At 41.6% G+C, this 21,616-nt stretch overlaps 1 protein-coding gene and 1 pseudogene across 1 annotated transcript; both read right to left on the reverse strand.

Moving 5' to 3' along the window:
• Positions 1 to 3,570: 3,570 nt before the first annotated feature.
• Positions 3,571 to 12,355, reverse strand: LOC118109124 (fibulin-7). Its single transcript, XM_035155969.2, has 7 exons — positions 12,219 to 12,355; positions 9,405 to 9,564; positions 8,717 to 8,887; positions 8,305 to 8,607; positions 8,093 to 8,230; positions 7,880 to 8,015; positions 3,571 to 5,734 (listed from the first exon to the last, which is right to left on the reverse strand). Exons 1-7 carry the CDS (start codon positions 12,282 to 12,284, stop codon positions 5,374 to 5,376), a joined length of 1,335 nt encoding a protein of 444 aa, XP_035011860.1. The 5' UTR covers positions 12,285 to 12,355; the 3' UTR covers positions 3,571 to 5,373.
• A 1,590-nt stretch (positions 12,356 to 13,945) lies between these two features.
• Positions 13,946 to 21,616, reverse strand: LOC118109125 (annotated as a pseudogene).

Genomic DNA, 21,616 nt, shown 5'->3' on the forward strand with positions numbered 1-21,616 from the left:
AAAACTTGACACACTAACCTACCAAATGTGTATTAATCCACCTCTGAAAATACTCCCCAACAATATTATTCTTTCCTGCTGTTTGATTAAAAGCTACAGTGACAGCTGGTCACTGTTACTGACCCTTTTATGAGCTGAAAGCTTTAGGACGGAAGATAAGTAATAGTACATATATTAGGAGACCCTTTGGTTTTGGTCTTTGTTGACCATGAGGAAATTGAGTAATGCCAGTGTTGTGTACTGGAAAAGACAATTGTGTGGTTTTTTTTTTACAATGTCTGATGTTTTTTTTCAGGAATGTCAGTTTTCCCTGATCTCTATACAGTTATGAGAGGCTTTTACTGCAAGTAGAACGACTGCCAGAATAATACAAATAAAAACATAATTGTGCTGTATCACTAAAAATGAAGCCAACATATCATGAGCGCTGCCATATTGAGCTGGGAAAATATCTTACATTTGGAGCCAAAATCTGCACAGTAGTGATCAGGAAGTGAGGCCTATACACCTGCTGATACAGGTCGGTCTCAACTGTCAGTCATGACATCACAGCCGGATTTCCGAACATCAAATAATGAATTAAACTTATGTTTGGAAACATTTGACGGGAACTTGATTTTTGTTTTGTCATTGTCCCACATGGTGGATGTAAATGGTAAATGTTTTTTCTATTTATATAGCGCTTTTCTATTCTTGATGACCACTCAAAGCTCTTTACAGTACAGTTTTACATTCACCCATTCACACACACATTCACACAGTGCATCTATTAGCAGCACTTTGTTGTTCTATGAGGGGCAATTCAGGGTTCAGCATCTTGCCCAAGGACACTTCGGCATGCAGATGGGGACGACTGGGGATCGAACTGCCGACCTTCAGGTTGGAGGACGACCGCTCTACCCCTCAGCCACAGCCGCCCAGGATGTGTGTCTCTGCCTATTCTGCAGCCAGCCTCCAGGGGGCAATCAAGACACTTTGGCTTGACTTTTGTGAGCCATAATGTCATCCATCTTTACATCCAGTTATTGGGTGAAAAAACACCACCTACTGTTGAAGCAGGGAATATATCACATCTATCTGTCCACTATCCACTGTCCTTGCAGCAGAAAGAGAGACCTTCTTTTTCCTTGTCCAAAGCTGACGCCGACATTACCCACAATGCATCTCTATAACTGCAGGTTCATGCAGCAGTCGGGGAGGTAATACGCTTTCTTACCTAATTGTCTTACTTTTTTAAATTGTAGACTTAAGACCAAACCTACACTGACACAGGTAGCATCACTTGAGGACATTTATCAAACTTCAAACAGCTCCCCCTGGAGACATTGTATTCAGGCTCAGGAAGTCTTTTGTCGCCCAGGCCGTACAACCTTTCAACTCGTCACAGAGATGGACGGCTGACATGGACCTTTGGGCATGCAGCTGCCTTTCTGATCTCTCATTGTTCACATATCTGTTTTTTTAGTGATTGGAATATTGTCTACAGATTCAGTTTCCCAAAGACAAATCCCCCGAGACAGTTTTCAGTGTCATTATCAGGCTACTGCTCTTGTTTGTTTTACTTCCAAGAGACAACTTGTCAGCAGCAGGAAAACAACATGCAGACAATAACTGTAATCCTGTTGTAGTCTATAATGATGTTTGATTATACAAAGTCTGACATGAACATAGACAATATTTGCTCTGAATAAATTGAAGGAGGCGTCTCTTGTAACTGAATTACATACAGTGAACTTCACATTCCAGCCCACAATTGTTTTAGTGTTTTGTCTTCCTTCCCTCCTGCAGCCGGTGGTTGTGGTTTGTTACACTGTGGAATAAAACGATTCTGCACTCAACATTTGACCTGAAGGGAATCATCATTACCACTGGCTCATTGTTTTATTTTGCATAACACAATAAGAATGATCTCATAATACTTTGATAATTGAAAATGAGACAATGAAAAAAATTTGTTTCATTATCAGTTATTTGCTAATTTTATTTTGTAATTAAAAGAGATATAAAACTGAAACTAATGCGTTGACAGATGCTGTGTTTCAGTTTCAGTAAGTCACTTTGGTCCAAACTGTATCAATGTTTTCACAGACTGCTATGAAATTTGGTTCAGACATTGATGGTCCTCAGAGGATGAATGATATTTCACTGGCACCACCATGAGGTTTATATATAAAGGTTGTGTGTGTATGTGTGTGTGTGTGTGTGTATGTAATTTCTCAACTTTAAGATGGATTGCCATAAAATGTTGTTCAAATATCCATGTTCTCCTTAACATGAATTATTAGCAGTAGTACAGGATGGATGGCTGAAATGCTAAACTTACGTTGTGAACATGTTGAAGACTACACCTGCTAAACATTGTCATTGTGAGCGTGGTGACATTAGTGTTGAAACCACAAACTAACAATGGGCCCAGGGTCAACTAGGGTTTGAACTTGTAAAGTGTTAATATATCATGCCAAGTTTGTAGTTGTAAATAAAACTGTAAAAATGAGGGTTTCATTAGCTGCTGCTAACATTGGGATTGTTCATCTTATTTCTCTAATAACTTAAGATCCAGACGTCCAGGCAAACAACTCCTTCATTTGATTAAAATATTTGGTTCAAAAGTGTATTACAGACATAAAAAGAAAGTTTTGACTCTTCTGGCAGGCAAACACATTGATGCCACTGACAGGCGACAAAATGAAACGCACCTTACTTTGATTAAAATGACTCTCTGATTTCTGCAGGTTTGAAAGTTGTACATTAAACGACACAACTCAACAAAATACATGACACAGGTCTTGGTTGAATGTGAGAGAGTTTCTTATCATATCTTCAAACAACTTTCTTATTCTTACCAACAGTGACAGGGTCACTGGTGTTACAGGTCAATGGGACACCATCTGACTGTCATGAATTCATATGTGGCTGATGTGGAGGTGGAGAATGAAACATTGAATGAAAACTCTGTCATCCACGTCAAAAGTCTCATGTTACGTCTGCTGGGCATCGTGATCTCTCTGATGTTATAGCTGAATATATGTTTATACATAACATATAAGTTATATGTAATCTTTAATTCAGTTCATATCTGCTATCATATGTTGGGCACGAGTGAACAGGTTCTGGCTTCCTTTCTTTTTCATCCTCTGGCATCTGAAGGTGATGTGATTAGTGTCTTGTTAGCTCATGTTGGCTGCGCTCCTTTACAAATATTGAATCACTCATATGATGTGGTCTCTGTATGCTGACATCTCTCGTTCTCAGAGGATTTGTCTAAAAATATAGATACCATATGTATGTATGGTCTCCATGCAGCCATACATGCGTGTGAGAAGGTGTCTGCAGACATTCAGTGTAAACACATGTGTCTGTATGTCTGGTCTGTGCCTGCTTCGGGCTGTCTCACAGATCCGTGTTAAATTCTTCAGGCCGACAGACTGAAGTGCATCGACCTCGCAGCTTCTGTTGAACACAACAATGTAAATGTCTCAAAACATCCAAATGTAGCTTCCAGGAGTATTCACAAACTCTCACGCGACAAAAAAACGACATTAAACATGCATGTGACACGATGTGGGGGTAAACATGTTTATTGTATGTTGAACAGGGTCATTTTAGCCAAATAAGGAGAACAAGGCAAAGCACAGATTCTCAGCACTGTGGGGGAAAAAAGAAATATTCATAATTTGTGACGCTAATGCATTTTCACATTCAGATCTCATAGGTGAGCATTTATCATCTGAAAGAATAATAATGATAATAATAATAACTTTATTTGTATAGCACATTTCAATACCAGTAACAAAGTGCTTTACAACAAACAATATGAAATTCTCAATCAGAGTAAAAACATAATAAAGATACAGATAGTAAAAGTCGTAGACATCATATGATAAAAGATTTTTTATAAAGATGTGTGAAGACTGAAATGTACATTTATGGATCCCCTTAAAAAACCCTCCCTGCTGCAATTTCTACTTCAGTCAGATCACACACAGACATGATGCACATCTGTCTCAATGTGACTCATTATAACTGCAGAGCTCGCCTGTCAATCAAGTTTTCCTCTATGTGAGAATAAGGAGACACTGCAGCAAACAGCTGTTAATTCAGCAACTTACATTTGGAGCCAGAATCTGATTGTTGATTTCTCTTTGAAAGTGTTTCTCCATCCAGAATTAATCCTTTTTAGGAGTCTCTTTAAAACTGTCCATAGTGAGCTTGGATTTGTGTCTATTGACCAAAGAAAAGCTGTAACACCGTGACTTCTACAGAGAATATGATTTATGGAGATTTCAGGCTGAGCTGAAAAAGGGCTCAGTGACTTAGACAGAAAAGAGTTTAGCGTGTTTCCTTACTACGACTTAGAATCGAATAATTATCAAATGTATTTATTTTATTTCTCCTCTTGGTCCCATTGAGATAAAACATCTCTTCTGCCAGGGAGTCCTGGTCAAGAAATAAAACATTTCAAAAATAAATACAAGCAGTGACAGATTCAACAAAAACACACACAGTGAACACAGTGAACAGACTGAAGCACAGAACAGACACAGAAACACACAGGCCATCAATAGCAAACATCAATGAAAATACAAATCACATATTAAAAGCAATGACATTGTTCAATGAAAACCAATTCTAAAAGATACATGAGTCTGCATAACAAAAGAACTTAACCCCACAAGATTATAAGATTACAAGAGCATAAAATACTGAAGTTGTAATCAAGGAAATATATTCTTTAACATGTTTCTGTACCATAGTGCCAAGATTACATGAACATGTAAGGACTTTTCAAACTCTTCTGTCGATCCCAGCCTCGACCAGTGGAACAATTTACAAACTGGTTTTATTGAGGTCAAGTCACAGAAATCTGGAAATACTCACATTTACGCACCAGTGAAATCCTCCAAATTTTGGCTAAAGATTAAAATATAAATTCTATATTGATAATGTAATATTTAAGATAAAACAACTGATCATTTTAGCTCTGCCAACAATATCCCTGTTTCTGTTTTCCAACCAAACAAATCTGTGTGTGTGAGTTTGCTGCCTGGACTTCATCAGTTGTAATCGCATCAACTGATCAAACAGAGACACTGATGCACCTTCAGTGTAAACTGCTGTTGCACTGTGGTGACTGGCTCTCGTCCTGTCAGACTCACTGGGACCATCATCGGCCCTTTCACTGCTCTCGCTCTCCATTTCAATAAAGGCCAAAAATATCAATCAAAAAGAAAGAAAAGAAAACAATCTGTTGGGTTTAGATGAACTTCCAGGCACTAGATAACTGTGGTCTAAAGAGTAAACAGATACAGTAAATCACCTACAAAGAGGCCGAAAACACTCAGTGGTTTGCACCCCCACCCATCCATGCTCCACTTAGAACTCGTACGGAGAAACAAACAGCGTGACCTTTGTGAGGTAGCGGCCCAGCAGAGCGTTGCGCTCCAGCTCGCTCATCTCCACCTCAGCCTCCAAAGTGGCAGGACCCTTTATTGGCGTCACCAGGAGGAGGGTGCCAGTCTGTCGGCCTGAGCGCTGCACGCTGAAGTGGCCCCGTCCACGGCCGCCCGCCAGGCCGAAACGCAGAGTGTCGCCCAACACGCGAGCCGCCGAAACCCGGAAGAGGACCCGAGGGGCGGACATGTTGGACCCCACAGAGAGGAAATGGAAAGAGATTGAGTTTGGCGCCTGAGTGCAAGCCTTGTCTCCCAGCATGCACGGGTTCCTCTCACAGCGCCTGGAGATGGTGACACATAAAGAAAGGTTGTTATTTAATTTTTACAGAGGAATAAAACAATCAAAGCTTTAATGACATAAAAACATCTGTCAGTGACAATGGTAAGCTGGAGCAGCGACAATTACACTCAGAAAAGTAATACACAAGTATTTGAATAATAATAATAATAATAATAATAGCATGCCAAACATTTACTGGTTACAGCTGCTCAAATATGAGAATTACATTCATTACCGACATATACCATTGTAATTCAGCTGCCGGAATAAAAGTCAGACAACTATATTTAGTTGCCATCCATAACCATAAACATGCTTTACGCCTCTCGACCAATCAGCTGATGAACGGACTGGAGCCTGAAGGCCCAGCAGGGCGCCTGCAGAGCGCCAAACCTCAGTCTGACTCGCTGCTCGGTTACTGTTAGTGGAGGGAAGCTAAATGACGGGTGGAGAAAGGAGGTGGCCGACAAAGATGTGAAAGTCATTGTTTTCGAATTTCTCTCCATCTCTGCCCCTGTCATAAATCAGATCTGTGTCTTTTGAGATGACAGGTTTATGGTTGTCTATCCCCTTGTTGCATTCTTCTCTAGTTGCTTTGTTTGCAGTTTCATTGTTACAGTTTATTTTAAGGTATTTGGGCTGTCAGAGGCTTACATGTTGTTTACCACTGTCTCCAGGGTCAGGGGACGACTCTTGTCAACTCAGCGAAAGCTTCAATTCTTGTTGTTAGTGATGCGCTGTATGAATGTGTGAGTGAATGCGTCGATTTTGAGTCATCAAGACTAGAGAAGCGATATATAAATATAGACCATTTACCATGCGGAATGGGGGAGACAGGGATCGAACCTCCGATCTTCTGGTTAGAAGACAACACGCCCCCATATATTGATGTGCAGATTATTGGTTTCTTTTGGAAGGAGATGGAGGGGATTGGGTCACGGTACCATCAGATCAGCGTGCTTCATACGGCCGCAGACGCTCATGTTTGATATTTAAGGAGTGCTGTGAAACCCACCACAGGGTTGACCTTACTATGTAAAGCACCTTGAGAGACTGTACGTTGTGATTTGGCACTATTCAAATAAAACTGAATTGAACTGAAATGAATTTCTTTGTTTCAATGTCTTGTGATTCGATGAGACGTCTTGTTTTTAACTCTGAAATGCAAAATGTTGCACAGACACTGAACCCCATATTGCCACAGAAGGCTGTGCTGACTGTGTGATAGAAGTGCAGCATACAGGCACTGTACGAATGTGTGTGTAGATGGCTGAATGAGAATTGTACTGTTAGCTGCATTTACTATATACAAGAGTGAGGCTGACTACTGCCAAATCTAACATCAAACATCCGAGTAGGAGGTCTACAGAAACTGAGCCAAAGTTGTGATAGTGGATGAGATCTGTGTTCTTCATGGAGTCCTGGTTACTGAAAGCTATATTTCAGCCTTTTTGCTGAATAAAACCAGCCGGTGGGATTTATGTATCATCGCTAATTTACCACGGTAGTTATAGACTGTTCAAGATACAGGAAGTTTCCATCCAGGACTGTGGGGCAACCTTAGCAAGTTTCAACTCTGGAGAATGTCCGCAGAATTGGGTTCAGACTTTCTCCGGAGTTTGCCTTCCACATATGATGAAGACAACAGGATGTTCTTCATTCAGACGCGTTCACAACAACACAGACATCTCCAGAGCGTTCAGGTCAGGGGTGGTGCAGCAGGCTGAAGCAGGCTGAAGCAGGACGTAACGTATATATTCCACTGCAGATATCACATGTTTTTGTTAACATCACTTGGACACCGGTGTTGGTCCTAAGCACCAAAAGTTCTCTTGATATCTCCGCTGGTGTCTTCTATGTGTATGGCCTTTTTCTGCCTCCGCTCTGACATTTGGTTGTCTCATATACAGCGCCTCCGGCCAATGACAGGATGATACACAATGATTGGTTTAAGAAATTAACAAAACCCAAAGGTTTTTTTGAGCTGTCACTTGATGTGTGATACAGTACGTAGTGCATCCTTGTTGGAACAGACCGTCCTGTGACCTCTGTGGGTGTTGGTAAAGGTCAGAGAGAAATGAAGAGCTCAGGTGAAGTAAAGATGATTTGATCACAGAAAGTGTGCGTCAGAAGGACATGATCTTACATTGGTGACGTCTTGATGTACGTGGCATTTTTCATGTGAGGACACTCCACCGTCACGCATTGGAACCCCCCGTATGTGTTCACACACAACTGGTTCACTGTGCAGTTGTGCATGCGGTTTTCACACTCGTCGATGTCTGGACAAAGAAGAGCAGAGGGGAGGATTACAACCACAACTAACTAGTAACTGATAAGATGACCGGTGAACTCTGACCTCTGCAGCTACGGCCATCAGCGGCGAGGTCATATCCTGTTGGACAGAAGCAGTGGAAGCTGCCAGGAGTGTTCACACACTGATGGACGCAGAGCCGGCCGGGCTGACCGAGAGGAAACAGACGACACTCGTCGATGTCTGGAACACAGGACACAGGGCGCTTAGTGGTAGTTAAGACCAAATTGGTTATTTATACGAATAATATTTATCACCTGTGCAGATGTTGTTGTCACGGCCTGATATGGTGAAACCCACATCACAGGTGCAGCGGGTGGAGCCCAGGAAGTGGGTACAGTGAGACGGTCGGACAGAAGAGGAGGGAGAGGAAGATGTGGGTGATGAGGAGGAGAGAGTAGAGGCTGGAATTGCTGAGAAGGAAGAAGAGGTGGAGGAGGACCCTGACAGAGCGGCAGAGACAGGGAGGTATGACGAGGATGAGGAGGAAGAGGAGGAGGAGGAGGAGGAGGGAGCAGCAGGAGAGAAGGAGGCCAGGGAGTTAGAGGTGCTGTTGAAACCTGAGAAGAAAAAGAGAAAGACAACTTTAGAGAAAAAATTATAAAAAATAGCAAAGCTGCAGCCATGAAACCAGAGGGAGTGGTTCATTTAGCTGATCGCTTGACTCACGTCTGCACATTGGCTGTTGGCCGCTCCACTTCAGAGACTCCAGACACAACCGGGTCCTCGGGCCGATCAGCTCATAGCCGGGTTTGCACATGAAGTGAACCTCGTGTCCAACGCCAAACACCCTGCCCAGTCTGCGGCCGTGAGAGGGGGCCTCTGGTTTGGGGCAGGATACTGGACCAGATAGAGATCAATCAATCAATACAATTTTATTTGTTTAGCTAATATTCACAAATCACAGTTTGTCTCATCCTCTGCCCTCAACCCTCATCAAGAGGGGGATATAAAACGTAGAAACCTCAGAGAGAGCCAGGTGAGGGATCCCTGGATATGGTCTGTGGTTTGATCCCAGTTTCCTCCATTCTGTGTGCCGAGGTATCCTTGGGCGAGATATTGACCCTAAACAGCCCCTGGCAGTGTGTGAGTGATGTATGATAGAGAAAGTGCTGTACACAGATACCCTGTATGAATGTGTCTGTAAATGGAAAGACCATTTATACTCTATATACAGTATGTATAAGTATATATATATATATATATAAATATATATATAAAGACCAACGCAACATCAACTTCCTCCTCCTCATGGGTCACTGACATGGCCTGAGATGAAGTTATGATCTGCACCTCCTCCTACCAGGTTCACTTCCCCAAGAGAAACCCAGTCACAGAGTGTCACCGTATTTCTCACCGTTCCTGGTCGTCTTAAAGATGGCGATGGTGCTGTTGTGCAGGGCGCTAATCTTTTTCCTGAGGGAGCGGAGGCCCTGCTGGTACGACGCCTCATGGACTGCCAGCATCTTCTCCACCTGTTGCAGCGAGGTCAGCAGGTTGTGAGTGGACGCACACTCCTGTGGGACGAAGACAAGATGACTGATTCTCTGATGATGCATTAACTGGTTCTATTAGGTTGAGAGAACTGTGAACCACAACACCAACAACTGAAAGTGGATGTTTGATCCACTGTCAATATAACAGCTTTAAAAGATAAAGAATCATCAAACGAACATGCAATTAAAAAAATCTGAACTACAACAACACAAGTGTGTAGCTACATCGTGTTATTAAAGGGACTCACACTGTCTACATGTATTTTTCCACTACTCCAGCAGAGGAAGAGGACGATGACACCAGACTAACTCCAGTCTGTCTCCAGCTTCAGGTGTGAGCTCCAAACATAGAGGTGAGGTTTTCAAACGCACACTAACACCTGGGTGAAAACTGGCCCTGAGCCCGCCGCTGACCTCACACTACACTACACAACACAACACACTGCTGCCATCAACACAACGCAACACAACACAACACAACACACTGCTATCATTAAAGCAATGCAACACACACACTGCTGCCATCAACACAACACAACACACTACTGTCATTAATTAAAGCAATGCAACACAAACACTGCTGCCATCAACACAACACAACACACTGCTGTCATTAAAGCAATGCAACACACACACTGCTGCCATCAGCACAACATAACACAACACACTACTGCCATTAACACAACACACTACAGCCATTCACTCAAGACAACACACTACTGCCATCAACACAACACAACACTCTACTGCTATCAACACATCACATCAGACTACTGCTATCAACACAACACATCACACTACTGCCATTAACACCACGCAACACAACACACTGCTGCTATCAACACGACACAACACAACACACTACTGCTATAAAAACAACACAACACAACACAACACAACACACTACTGCTATAAAAACAACACAACACAACACACTACTGCCATCAACACAACACAACACAGCACTGCCATCAACACAACACATTACTGCCATCAACACAACACAACACACCGCCGCCATCAAGACAGCGTAACACAACACAGCATAACACAAAACAATACACTACTTCCATCAACACAACGCAACACAAATACAACCCAACAAGAGGCTGCAGCCACATAAGGAATGTGTGGTGTGTGGGATGACACAGTGGTGGATATAATGAAGGTGAACTTGAGTTCAGTGTGTTCAGGACACTGAAGAGTTTTTTTCTAAACAAATAAAAAACAGACTGATAAAGGTCAAATAAAACGTTTATTTATTGAAGGACACTGAAACAAGCAGAAGCATGAACCCAATTGGAGCCCATCACAATCAACAGTCAACACACAGACACACACAGGAGGTCAAAACAGTGCAGAAACTCTCACTCACACTCACTTCTGTTCCAACTGATTCCAGGTTCATTTAAGAAAGAACTGTATTCATGTTTGCACACAAAAAACTGAAACTTCTTCCATCTTAAAAAAGGAAATTCCTTTCTCACCCTACTACTTCCCAAGAGTCTGTGAGCTAAACACTTACATTTGTGTATCATCAATTATTAACATTGTGCAGCACCAAACACTTTGATGTCTCCTTGTTCTTAGTGACGTTTAAGTAGATCTTACATTATTTAGGATTGTTCCTTTTCTGTCTAAAGCATATTTGAGTATTTTGCCAATCATTTTCTTATTATTATTAATCATTTTTAAACCAGCTCAGACTGATTTGATCTTTATCAAGTAACATTTTCAGAAAATCACTGGATTCAACTGTTTTGTCCCTTTGATAATTTGTATATCAGACATATATAACATATACAGCATATATCAGCTACTACAATACAGACTCATGTAATGTGTCATTTCATTTTTCAGTCTTCAGAGTCAAAATCTTTACTGAAAAAGAGGTTTACATCTCAACAGACCTTAAGACTCTTAAAACGGGTCACAATTAAAAAGACATTTGCTTTAAAACATTTGAACTCAATTTTATACAGAATTTGTATTTTCTCTTGATTTAAAAGTCTAGTCTACTCTAAAAGAGTTTTCTTGTGAAGACGAGACAACAGCATTACATTGAGTCAGTAACAACAGCATGACCCATTCAAAATCATTTGGATGATCAAGTCCCCAAAAAAGAAACTCTGTTTGTTATCCCTCTTGGCAGATGATAAATTGTTTTAATTGACTTTATTAAATGAATGTAAAAATATTTGAACATATTCATGTTAAGCATTTAATGAATAAAACTACACTTCCAGCAAACAGCACTGGTGTGGTAAACATTAATATTCAGAGTTGCTCAGTCATGTCCATCCCATGCTTCTGGGCTTTTGACCCATTACAAGAAGAAAAAAGTTTACCTGGACCCCATCACAGGTTACAAGCATCTTGTGGACACGACTCAAATTTCAAAAGAATGTGATACATAAAGCATGGTTTAATTAAAAGGATTATTAGAGGTGTGATTAGCTGAAAGTGTCCAGTATTCCACAAAAACAACAAACACATCCAAATAATTAGTTACGATCTCCAGGCTGGGAACCACTTTTCTAACAAGTTCATGAATCTACCATGTGAGGACGTGACGAGGAGCAGACACTGCTGTTAGAAACCTCTGCACACAGAGGACATGATTATCCAGCCTCAGTAGAGACACCAACAAGTTCCTTCATGTCACCTGTACTCACCTGAGCAGAGGAGGAGCACATGTGATGAAGACTCAGCAGCAACATAACGAGCCCAGCGGCCTTCATCCTGAGGAACCCTCAGCAGCACAGAACAGGACAAGCAGGAGATCAGGGCACTTGCCAAATTTCCCTCACTGACAAACACCCTCCTCCACCTCCTCTATGTCAGGTATTGTGGAGGCTGGAGGAGGAGGAGGCGGAGGAGGAGGAGGAGGAGTGTGCCTCCCACATCTGGAACACACTTTCAGTAATTTTGAACTATCAGCATGAACCCAAAAATAAACTGGTAAATTATAAGGAGAGTCAGCTGGCACTGGCGTCTTTTAATCATCATCTGCACAACAAAGCAGCTACATTGTGGTGACTACTTCAAATTCAGGAATGTGACTTCTGCTCCAATTACGGCAACTTTAAACTCCCACTTTTTTGAAGCCTTAAAACATGCTGTCTAGCAGGATAATGCCGTGTGGCTCCTAAATGACAGGGCGTCTGTTGGCCCCGCCCGGATCGCTTGTCCCTCAACCCCCCCCCAGAAAAGAAACTGCTTGAATTGAATAGATCCTAAAAGCTCCCTGCAGCATTTAAGTCCGCACTTAAATCATACCAACTCAGAGTCATATATATAAGGCACGATAATGGCAGAGTATGAACACACACTATAATCTCCTATGAGCGCTTCTATACACGACTCCATGGAAATCCTTAGAAGATGGTGGATTTGAGAAAAGCAAATAAAACATTACAATTGCTGGTTTTGAACGATCCCCAAAAAAAGGTCTGATTTTTGTGCCTACACATTCCAAACTAGACCTGGAAGCTTTCTTCTTTACAAACACCACTGAGTATCTAATTAAGGCCACGACCAAGCACCACAGACATGCTATATAAATGTTCTGTGGAATTGTCCTTGAGAGTCATTAAAGAATTGTGAAAGTGGGGCTTTTCTAGGAATCATGTACCCAAACAATGTTTTATTGTTTCCATACTTCGCATTTGTATATTTGTACAGCGTATTTGTTTGGGACTGCTTTTAGTTTCTTTGTGCCTACTGCCTGGAACTCATTACAAAGTGTCTTAAAATAAATATGTTAGTTCCCCTTGGGGAATTTAAATTAATGGTTGATGGCTATTTAGGGCCCGAGCACCTCCGGTGGGAGGCCCTATTGTATTTCGAAGGATTTGTATTTCCCTTTTGGGGCTTTTTCAGGGCCTAGACATGCTCAAATTGTTACCAAAGTCTGCAGGGAATTCAAAACCCCAAAAAGTAATTGTATTCTGGAGTAATTTGAAATGGGCGTGGAAAAATGGCTCAACAGCGCCATCTAAGGAAAAGCCCCTCACCGATCTTCACAAAAATCGTAGCCCAGATGTATCATGACCAGACAAACAAAAAAGGTCAGAGGTGCAATTGGAAAAAAGCAACAGGAAGCCCGCCATTTTGACTTTAGTGGCCATATTGGCCATTTTCCACATTTTTACTTTGATGTACTTTGATGTACTCCCAGGGCTTTCATCAGATCAACTTCAAATTGAGATGCGTGTCATCACAACAAGATGGAGATGAAAACTACCTCAAAGATCGATTTTTCATCACACGCTGTGACCGTGGCGTGGCATCAAAGTTTGATTACACGCCATCAAAACACAAGGTTCTGTATCTCGGACATATTTGGTCCAATCGAGTCCAAACTAGACATGTAAGACAAGAGTCCCGGCCTGATGACATCTACACAGAAGGTTTTTATTATTTTCCTATTTCATTTTCAAACAGACAAGTTGTCAAAATAGAAATCAGTCAGACAGCAGATGATATGTTAAATTTGTGCAGGTACAGACATATGTAAAATAACATGGCAGTGCCAGAAGCTTCATTTCATAAAGAGACAATTCAACAAACATGTAGTGTGTACTTTTTGAAACAGTTAACACTTACCAACACTTGATAATTCCCCTGCAACTTATTGTTCACAGTTTGTGATGTTTGATATTAAAGAGGGTGGAATGCAGTGAGCATTGGAAGTCATCAGCTGATGAATCCAAGGAAATACTAGAGAAGAAGTTCTTCAGACATGCTGCATTAGCAGTCTGTGATCAGGATAAAGTATAAAGTGAAACTAGACCAAGTCAGTGAGGCTGGAGCGAGGAGAGACTGAAGCATCTGTCACGGTGAGGAACTCAACCCAGTTCTGACAGAAGCCACGAGAATACTCTCCTGTGTCGATGACGAGTCCCCACAGGCGGCTCTGGCCCGTTTGGTTCCTCAGAGCCAGCTGAGCCTCCCGCTCCGTCACGTTGAAGCTGATATTTCTAACTTGCACCACTAAGAGGTAAAGCAGTCCACCTGTTACAATGCTGCTGTACCACGCACACGTGAAGCAAAGTGCTGAGCTGTGAAAACAAAGAAATGATGAGTGCAAGATTAAAGCATAAAAAAGTATTTTGTTTTAAGAAAAAAGTTTTTCTCGTTACAAATAAACCACTGGCCCATTGTCATTTGAAAAGCACGTTATAAAAGAGGAGGGAGGAAAGATCAATAATGAATTTATAATGAAAAAAAAACATCTATAAAGAGGAAAAATAAAACAATTACTTTACTTTATGTTACGTTACGTTACTCAACGTTACGTAACGTTAGTTTACGTTACTTTACGTTACCTTACGCTACATTACGTTAATTTACGTTACGTTACGCTACTTTACGTTACATTACGTTACTTTACGTTAGTGTACGTTACTTTACGTTACATACCGAACTTGACCACTATCGATCTGGGTTTTGGCTGCGGGCCGCTCGGCTTTGGAGTCAGAGCTCGGTGAGCCCGTTCTATCCTGAGGTCTCTGTCACGGGGCAGGTCGAGCGCGTCTTTCAGCATGTCATCCAGAAAACTAGCCAATGGCGGTGCCCTCTCTGTCTTTGGGTATACCGTGAATCCTTAAGTTATCCCTGCGTGCCCGCCCCTCCTGGTCTATCAGCCTCGCTTCCAGGTTAGCGTTGATGTTGCTTGAAGCACGGTCTCAGTTTCTTCAATTCTCCCCTCTGCCTCGTCCAGTCTGTCGTTTGCTCTCTTTAATTTGTGTTTGATGTCAGTGAGTTGTACCCTGTTATCTCTTCTGTAGTCCCGGACTTCGTTGAGAATGCTTCGCAGGCTAGCTTCGGAGTTTTCCTCGTCAGGTGAGGACGGGCCCGGGGGGCTGCTTCGGCTGTCTTCCATCACATTTGTGGTCGTCCTACTTCTAGTAGTAACCCCTTTCTCCATTATCAAAGAAAAATTGCACTGTCTCAATCTTTCGTTTCAAGTCTTCTTCAATACACCTGATATTCAGGGTTAGGGAAACACACACACACACACACACACACAATCCAGAGTTTACGATGCTGCATTTAAACATCATGAAAAATGAGTTGTCAGCATTTTGTGCGCTCAGTACAACACAAGACTTGACTCACAGTCAGACGTTGACTGGCTGTGACCAAATTGTATTCATTTTCATATCGAACTTTATCTTCTTTATTTCAGTGACAGTGCAACACACAACGACATAGCATTAACAACGTAAACAGTGCTGCTTTTGAAAATCCATTGAATTTGACATTTTCCTTAATAAATAAATAAATTTCTCATTTAAATACTACTGCCTCCACCATGTTTACACCTATAATCATTTAAACCCTAACCCTAAACCTAACCCACGTATTGTTACTAGATCACCAGCAAAACGCCCACCAACCAAACGTGCAATCTGTTATAATACACATGCAAGGTAGCACTCTTTATTTGGGATTTGAGTCGATCAGTTCCCTAAATCTCTTCCTCAAGAATTTGCCCATGGATGAGAAGAACCTGCGGAAAGATCCTTTCTTTTTAGGTGAATCCTCAAGACGTCAATGAAGACGGAGTCAGCCAGCTGTGTCTCCATGACTTTTAGAATCTCCTTCCCAGTGCCAATTTTCTTGACCAGTTCTTTGAACACAGCCTTGTGGATCTTGTCAACATTTTTAACTGTGGTTACGCTCGTTTTATTGGGATTGATCTGCTGCTTTGCCTTCTCTAAAAGATTTTTGATAATAATGTTCGAATCTATCAGACTCATTGATACTTTGGCCTTCTTCATGGTATAGAATACAAGCCCCGCAATAACCAAGCCCATCTGTATGTGAGCTAAGTTCTGCGTTGACATCCCTCTTGGCTCACAAGGATGCCGGACTTCAGAAGCCAGCCTTGGCTTGACAGTGGTTTTGCCCAAACGAGAGCTTTGTGTAATATGATCTGAATCCTCCTTAGCATCAGAATTTCCATCATCACCACTTCCGTCATCTGAAAATTCATCATCAGCATTTCCATCATCTGAAGATTCATCTCTATAATTTCCATCATCAGAATTTCCATCATCTGAAGATTCATCTCCAGAATTTCCATCATCAGCATTCAAACTCTCCTCTGAATCCCTGAGATGTGAGATGACCCTGAATTCTTCATCACACTGGTTGATGGATGAAGTGGCGACCAGTGTGGGACTTTTGTGATAATCTGCTAGTTTTGCTGGCTCAGAAAGACAAGGGACAGCGGTTCTGCCAAAACGAAGGCTATGTGTAATAACATCTGAATCCTCTTCAGCGTCAGAATTTGCATCATCTGAACATTCATCTCCAGAATTTCCATCTTCAACATTTCTATCATCAGAATTTCCATCATCAGATTTCCCTCTCTGCTCTGAGTTTCTCAGATGTGAGACACGTCTGACTTGGTCACCCCTGTCCTCATGAAGGTCCTGGTCTTCTGCTTGACTGCTGGTGATGGATGAAGTGTCCACCAGGATATCCGTCACTGCTTTCTGTGATGTAGAGTAAACTATGTCACAGCTGTCTTTGCTTATGACCATTTGTGTTTCCCCCTCCTGGCTGTCCAGTAGGAGGGCAGTTGTGTTGCCTTCTCCTAGCTGCACCACGCACTGGCACATTTTCAGGCGCAAGCAATTTGTTATATTGCCAATTAGAACGATCATTGCGTTTAAAGTTTCTGGAATATCACACCTTCCCTCAGAAGTGTCTGAAAGCATCATGCCTATGCGATTGTTTATTTTGCTCACTATCTCTCGAGCAATTAACCGGCTGAATTCACATAAGCTCTCACAGTAAATTCTTGAGTCATTCGATAAAATGTGACAGAAAAACTGTGGAAGGATGTCTTTCATGTTCTTCAGGACGAAGTCCTCATCTATTCCAAAGTAACACTGATCCGGTCGTACAAGTGAATATATCCTTGGGGATTTCTCTTTCCAATCTAAAATGATTGACTTGATGCTTTTTCAGATTTCCCTGGTGGACAGTTTAAGAACCTGTTTGCATAAACTCTTCGCAGTGGACCTGTTGATCTCATCGTGGTCATGAGACTCAGCCAGGCAGTTCGTGTCCAACACTATTTGGGACAAGGTCACTGGAGGGAAATTCACGCAGGCAATCAGATTGAGTTTGGATGGGTCCATGGTGACTGTGTGGTTTAGTAACCAGTTGTGTACCAATCTAATCCAATCTATCTCCCGATAATGAAGCATACTCCCTATTCCAATGGTAAACACTATTTCCAAGTTCAGTTCTTCCACTCCATGCATCGCAATTTTCTACTTTAGCTTTTCTCGTTCTCCAACATACTTGTTACATTAGTGACATGCTCCACTGATGATTTGGCAGTAATCACATAATCCTGTAGGATGTCAGTTTATAACGTGCAGTGTGTTACTGAGTTCACACACACACACACACACACACACACACACACGATCCAGAGTTTACGATGCTGCATTTAAACATCATGAACAATGAGTTGTCAGCATTTTGTGCGCTCAGTACAACACGAGACTTGACTCACAGTCAGACGTTGACTGGCTGTGACCAAATTGTATTCATTTTCATATCGAACTTTATCTTCTTTATTTCAGTGACAGTGCGACACACAACGACATAGCATTAACAACGTAAACAGTGCTGCTTTTGAAAATCCATTGAATTTGACATTTTCCTTAATAAATAAATACATTTCTCATTTAAATACTACTGCCTCCACCATGTTTGCATCTGTAATCATTTACACGTATTGTTACTAGATTCTAGATACACATTCTCCAATTCCCTTACGGTGATGTGAATTAATTGGGTGTGGCCATGTGCGTGTATCTGAGGGTGAAATCTTCATTTGCCAGTTTGACATTAAAGGGAAAATATTAGTTATAATATCACTCTTTTCCTTTAACATTTAATTTTACTATTGAAGAAACTATATCATTCATTCAAGCATTAGAATCATACGTTTAACTGATAGAATTTATAGCATTTTGTTAGTTTGAGGGATCCATAAAAAGAATCTCATTAAGGGAGCACACAGACTCAGCTTTCCCAACATACTGTAGTGGATATAATCTTCATTTGAAACCCATTAAATCCAAATGAATAAGTGATGAGCGCTACGCAAACTGCTTCACCAAGAATCAAATCGCTGCCTCCGACTGAGCTGAGATGTTTTACTCACTTCTCTTCATTCATCACCATCTTCACTCCGACCTCTCACCCAACTTCCCTCTTCCCTCTTCCCTCTTCCCCTTTCTCCTCCATCCATCATTCTCCCCTCACACTGCTCCATTAACTTTACGCAAATAACGTAACTTTACGTTATTTACGTTACTTTGCGTTAGTTACGTTACTTTACGTTTACATTTAAATAAGTAGTCAAAAATGTCCAAATAGAATCTTCTTTTAACTGTTTCCCACAATCAAATACTGATGACTCTAATACATCAATGTATCAAAGATGAGGCAGTAGAATATATGTCCTTACAAATTCTACTAATATCATCATATCATACCTATTATCTAATAGCAACAAGTAAAGCAAATTTTTGTGTTTATATTAATTTGGTGAACTTTTTCAATGTGGACTTCTGATGTAGTTGTTGGGATGAGACAGAAGATATGATACATAAACATGTATTTATGATATATAGAGTGCTGTACCTGGACTGGCTGTAGACACCGGGGCAGTAGAAGAGAGCCGTCATGACATACTGCCGAGGACAGAGGCTGCAAAGCACCAAACTGATCCCATACAGAGAGGTCAGCACGAACACCAAGAGGGTCAGCAGGAAACTGCGGTGGTTTGCCTGTCCGACACAGCTGTTGATCCTGCAACACCTCAACACAAACACACAAACACAACACAGACCCACAAGACAAAGATCTGTGAGACCCAAGCTGACCTGGATATGTTGGCTCCATATACCTGCTGTATTTAAAATAACTCAGTAGATGTAGTATTTGAAGTTTACATTTGAAAGACTATTGAATATTTCCTGGTCAGACTATCATGTGGGTTATTGTAGTTTGGTGGTAATAGATTCAGTATACTCACAGTATATCATGGTTGGTTCTGGAGTTTCTATCTATATAGTAAATGTGAATAATAAACAGGAAGATTAACATCATATATACATCTTATTCTTTTGTCTTTGAGGTTGTAAGTCTATTGCAGACAATGAAACAATTCAGAAACTGTGCATGAGGTATAAAGAGATTTATAAAACTGACATCATCATCTTTAATGTTCTTGGCAGCGTGCAGTTCAGGAAAGTGTCTGATAAAGCTCACAAACAAATAGACACCCTGTCTTCCTGGTTGGCCTGAGACAGATCCCAGTTTACCAGTTTTCTAGTTCAAGTTTACATTTCAAGACATTTTTGCTGGGAGCAGTTTCCATTAAAAATCAATCTTTGGATGCAAAGAGTTTTCACTTGAGCCCCTGCTCCCAAAATGTCTGTGCACGGCCCTGAGGAAACCAGTGGGTACAGTAGGAGTCTTTGCTTAAGACATGAACGTTGTTGTGTAATTACAGGGCAGTTATCTAATCTGTCATAATTCAATATTCACTTTCATGATGTGGTGTGAATGTACAATTCAAAGAAGTATAAAGATGTTATAATATCAAATCCAACCCACCAGACACAGTGGTGGTCCAGACGCTTGACGCAGGATCCACAGGTTCGACAGTGTCCAGCCCGCGGGGTCGCATTGTTTTGCACACAGAGCATCTGCTCCACTTTTCTGTCAGGGCAGGAGGAGAGGAGGAGGAGGCCGCTGATTGGATGGATCCATTAAGATGTGTAGAGTCCTTGTTAACCTCCTCACTCTGGCTGTGATAGGAGGTGGTGTGAAACCCTGGGCCTCTCTTGGTGTGAATGAGAGATCCGATGGTGAGGATCATCCCAGCAGTCACAGTGCACAGCTGCAGATGGCTGACGTCCCCACGCGGTAGAATCTCTGTGATGAAGAGGTAATACATGTAGGCCAGAGAGAACAGCGCCAGAGTAAGGAAGAAGAGGGTGCGTCTCCTCTTGCGGTGCGTGGCGTAGTAGTACCAGAGGACCAGGCTGGGCAGAGCTGTCAGGATGATGATGCCCAGCAGGTAGTGCAGCGCTGCGGCCCGGAGCAGCAGAGGCAGCAGCACCAGGGCCGGGATCATGGAGATCTCCAGGTTGTCAATCAGGGCCCCGAGAACAGGAGAGTGACATCCGCTGTGAGGGGGTTTGTGTCTCAGCCACCTGCAGCGCACACATTCAGGCAGAGTTACAAACACTTGAAAATAAAAAAACTTAATTAGGAATGATGCTAATACACTTTCATTGATCAAACTAATAAGATGATGTGAGGAAAAATCACATGTTGTTTTCTTATTAGAAGGGTCAGACCCTGTAATTTTAATATTGTGCTTTGGTGTGATGTCACACGTGTTTGGTTTTAAATAAACTGTAAAAAGATAAATAAATGGATAAAATAAAATGAATTTATGATTAAATACATTGCAACATGAAGTCATGAAGTCTCAGAAGGATCTGGGGCCCTGGGACATTTCTTCACTCGGCCTGAAGTTTATTGTACTAAAGCAGGGATTCCAAAACCTTTGAGTCCTTGATGCCCAAAATAACCGAGTCAGAGATATGTGACCCCCATTATCCCAAAGGATATTTTAGCTGAGCTTGTTCACAAAAAATCTCCCATGTGCAATGTTTCCTGTGGTGCTGTAAACTGACCTGCTGCAACTGATGCTGTCACTCATCTGTCATAATCACCATGCATGGTTATTTACATGGTTTTATTCTAACAAGTACTTTTTTTAGCTTTTGGAACAATTATGGCTAAAATATGATATTGAGAATTGCATCTAAATTGTATTTGATGTCTGTAAATCACCTTGTGACCCTTTTGTGTCTCATTAAAGGTCATACTTCTTCTAACCTGTTAAAGGCCTCGTCCAGATCTTCACAGTCACAGCAGCATCCGTACTGGTAGATATCACACTCGCAGCAGCACATGGGATCATCTGGCTCCGAGGCTTTAACTTCTCCCATTTCAT

This window comes from Hippoglossus stenolepis, chromosome 5, assembly GCF_022539355.2.
Source record: "Hippoglossus stenolepis isolate QCI-W04-F060 chromosome 5, HSTE1.2, whole genome shotgun sequence".
NCBI lineage: Eukaryota > Metazoa > Chordata > Actinopteri > Pleuronectiformes > Pleuronectidae > Hippoglossus > Hippoglossus stenolepis.

Coding starts and splice junctions, on each gene's coding strand:
- LOC118109124 (XM_035155969.2), bottom strand. CDS start 12,284: ATGAAGGCCGCTGGGCTCGTTATGTTGCTGCTGAGTCTTCATCACATG. Junction 9,565..12,218: donor TGTGCTCCTCCTCTGCTCAG/GTGAGTACAGGT, acceptor TTCGTCCCACAG/GAGTGTGCGTCCACTCACAA. Junction 8,231..8,304: donor TGACAACAACATCTGCACAG/GTGATAAATATT, acceptor CCTGTGTTCCAG/ACATCGACGAGTGTCGTCTG.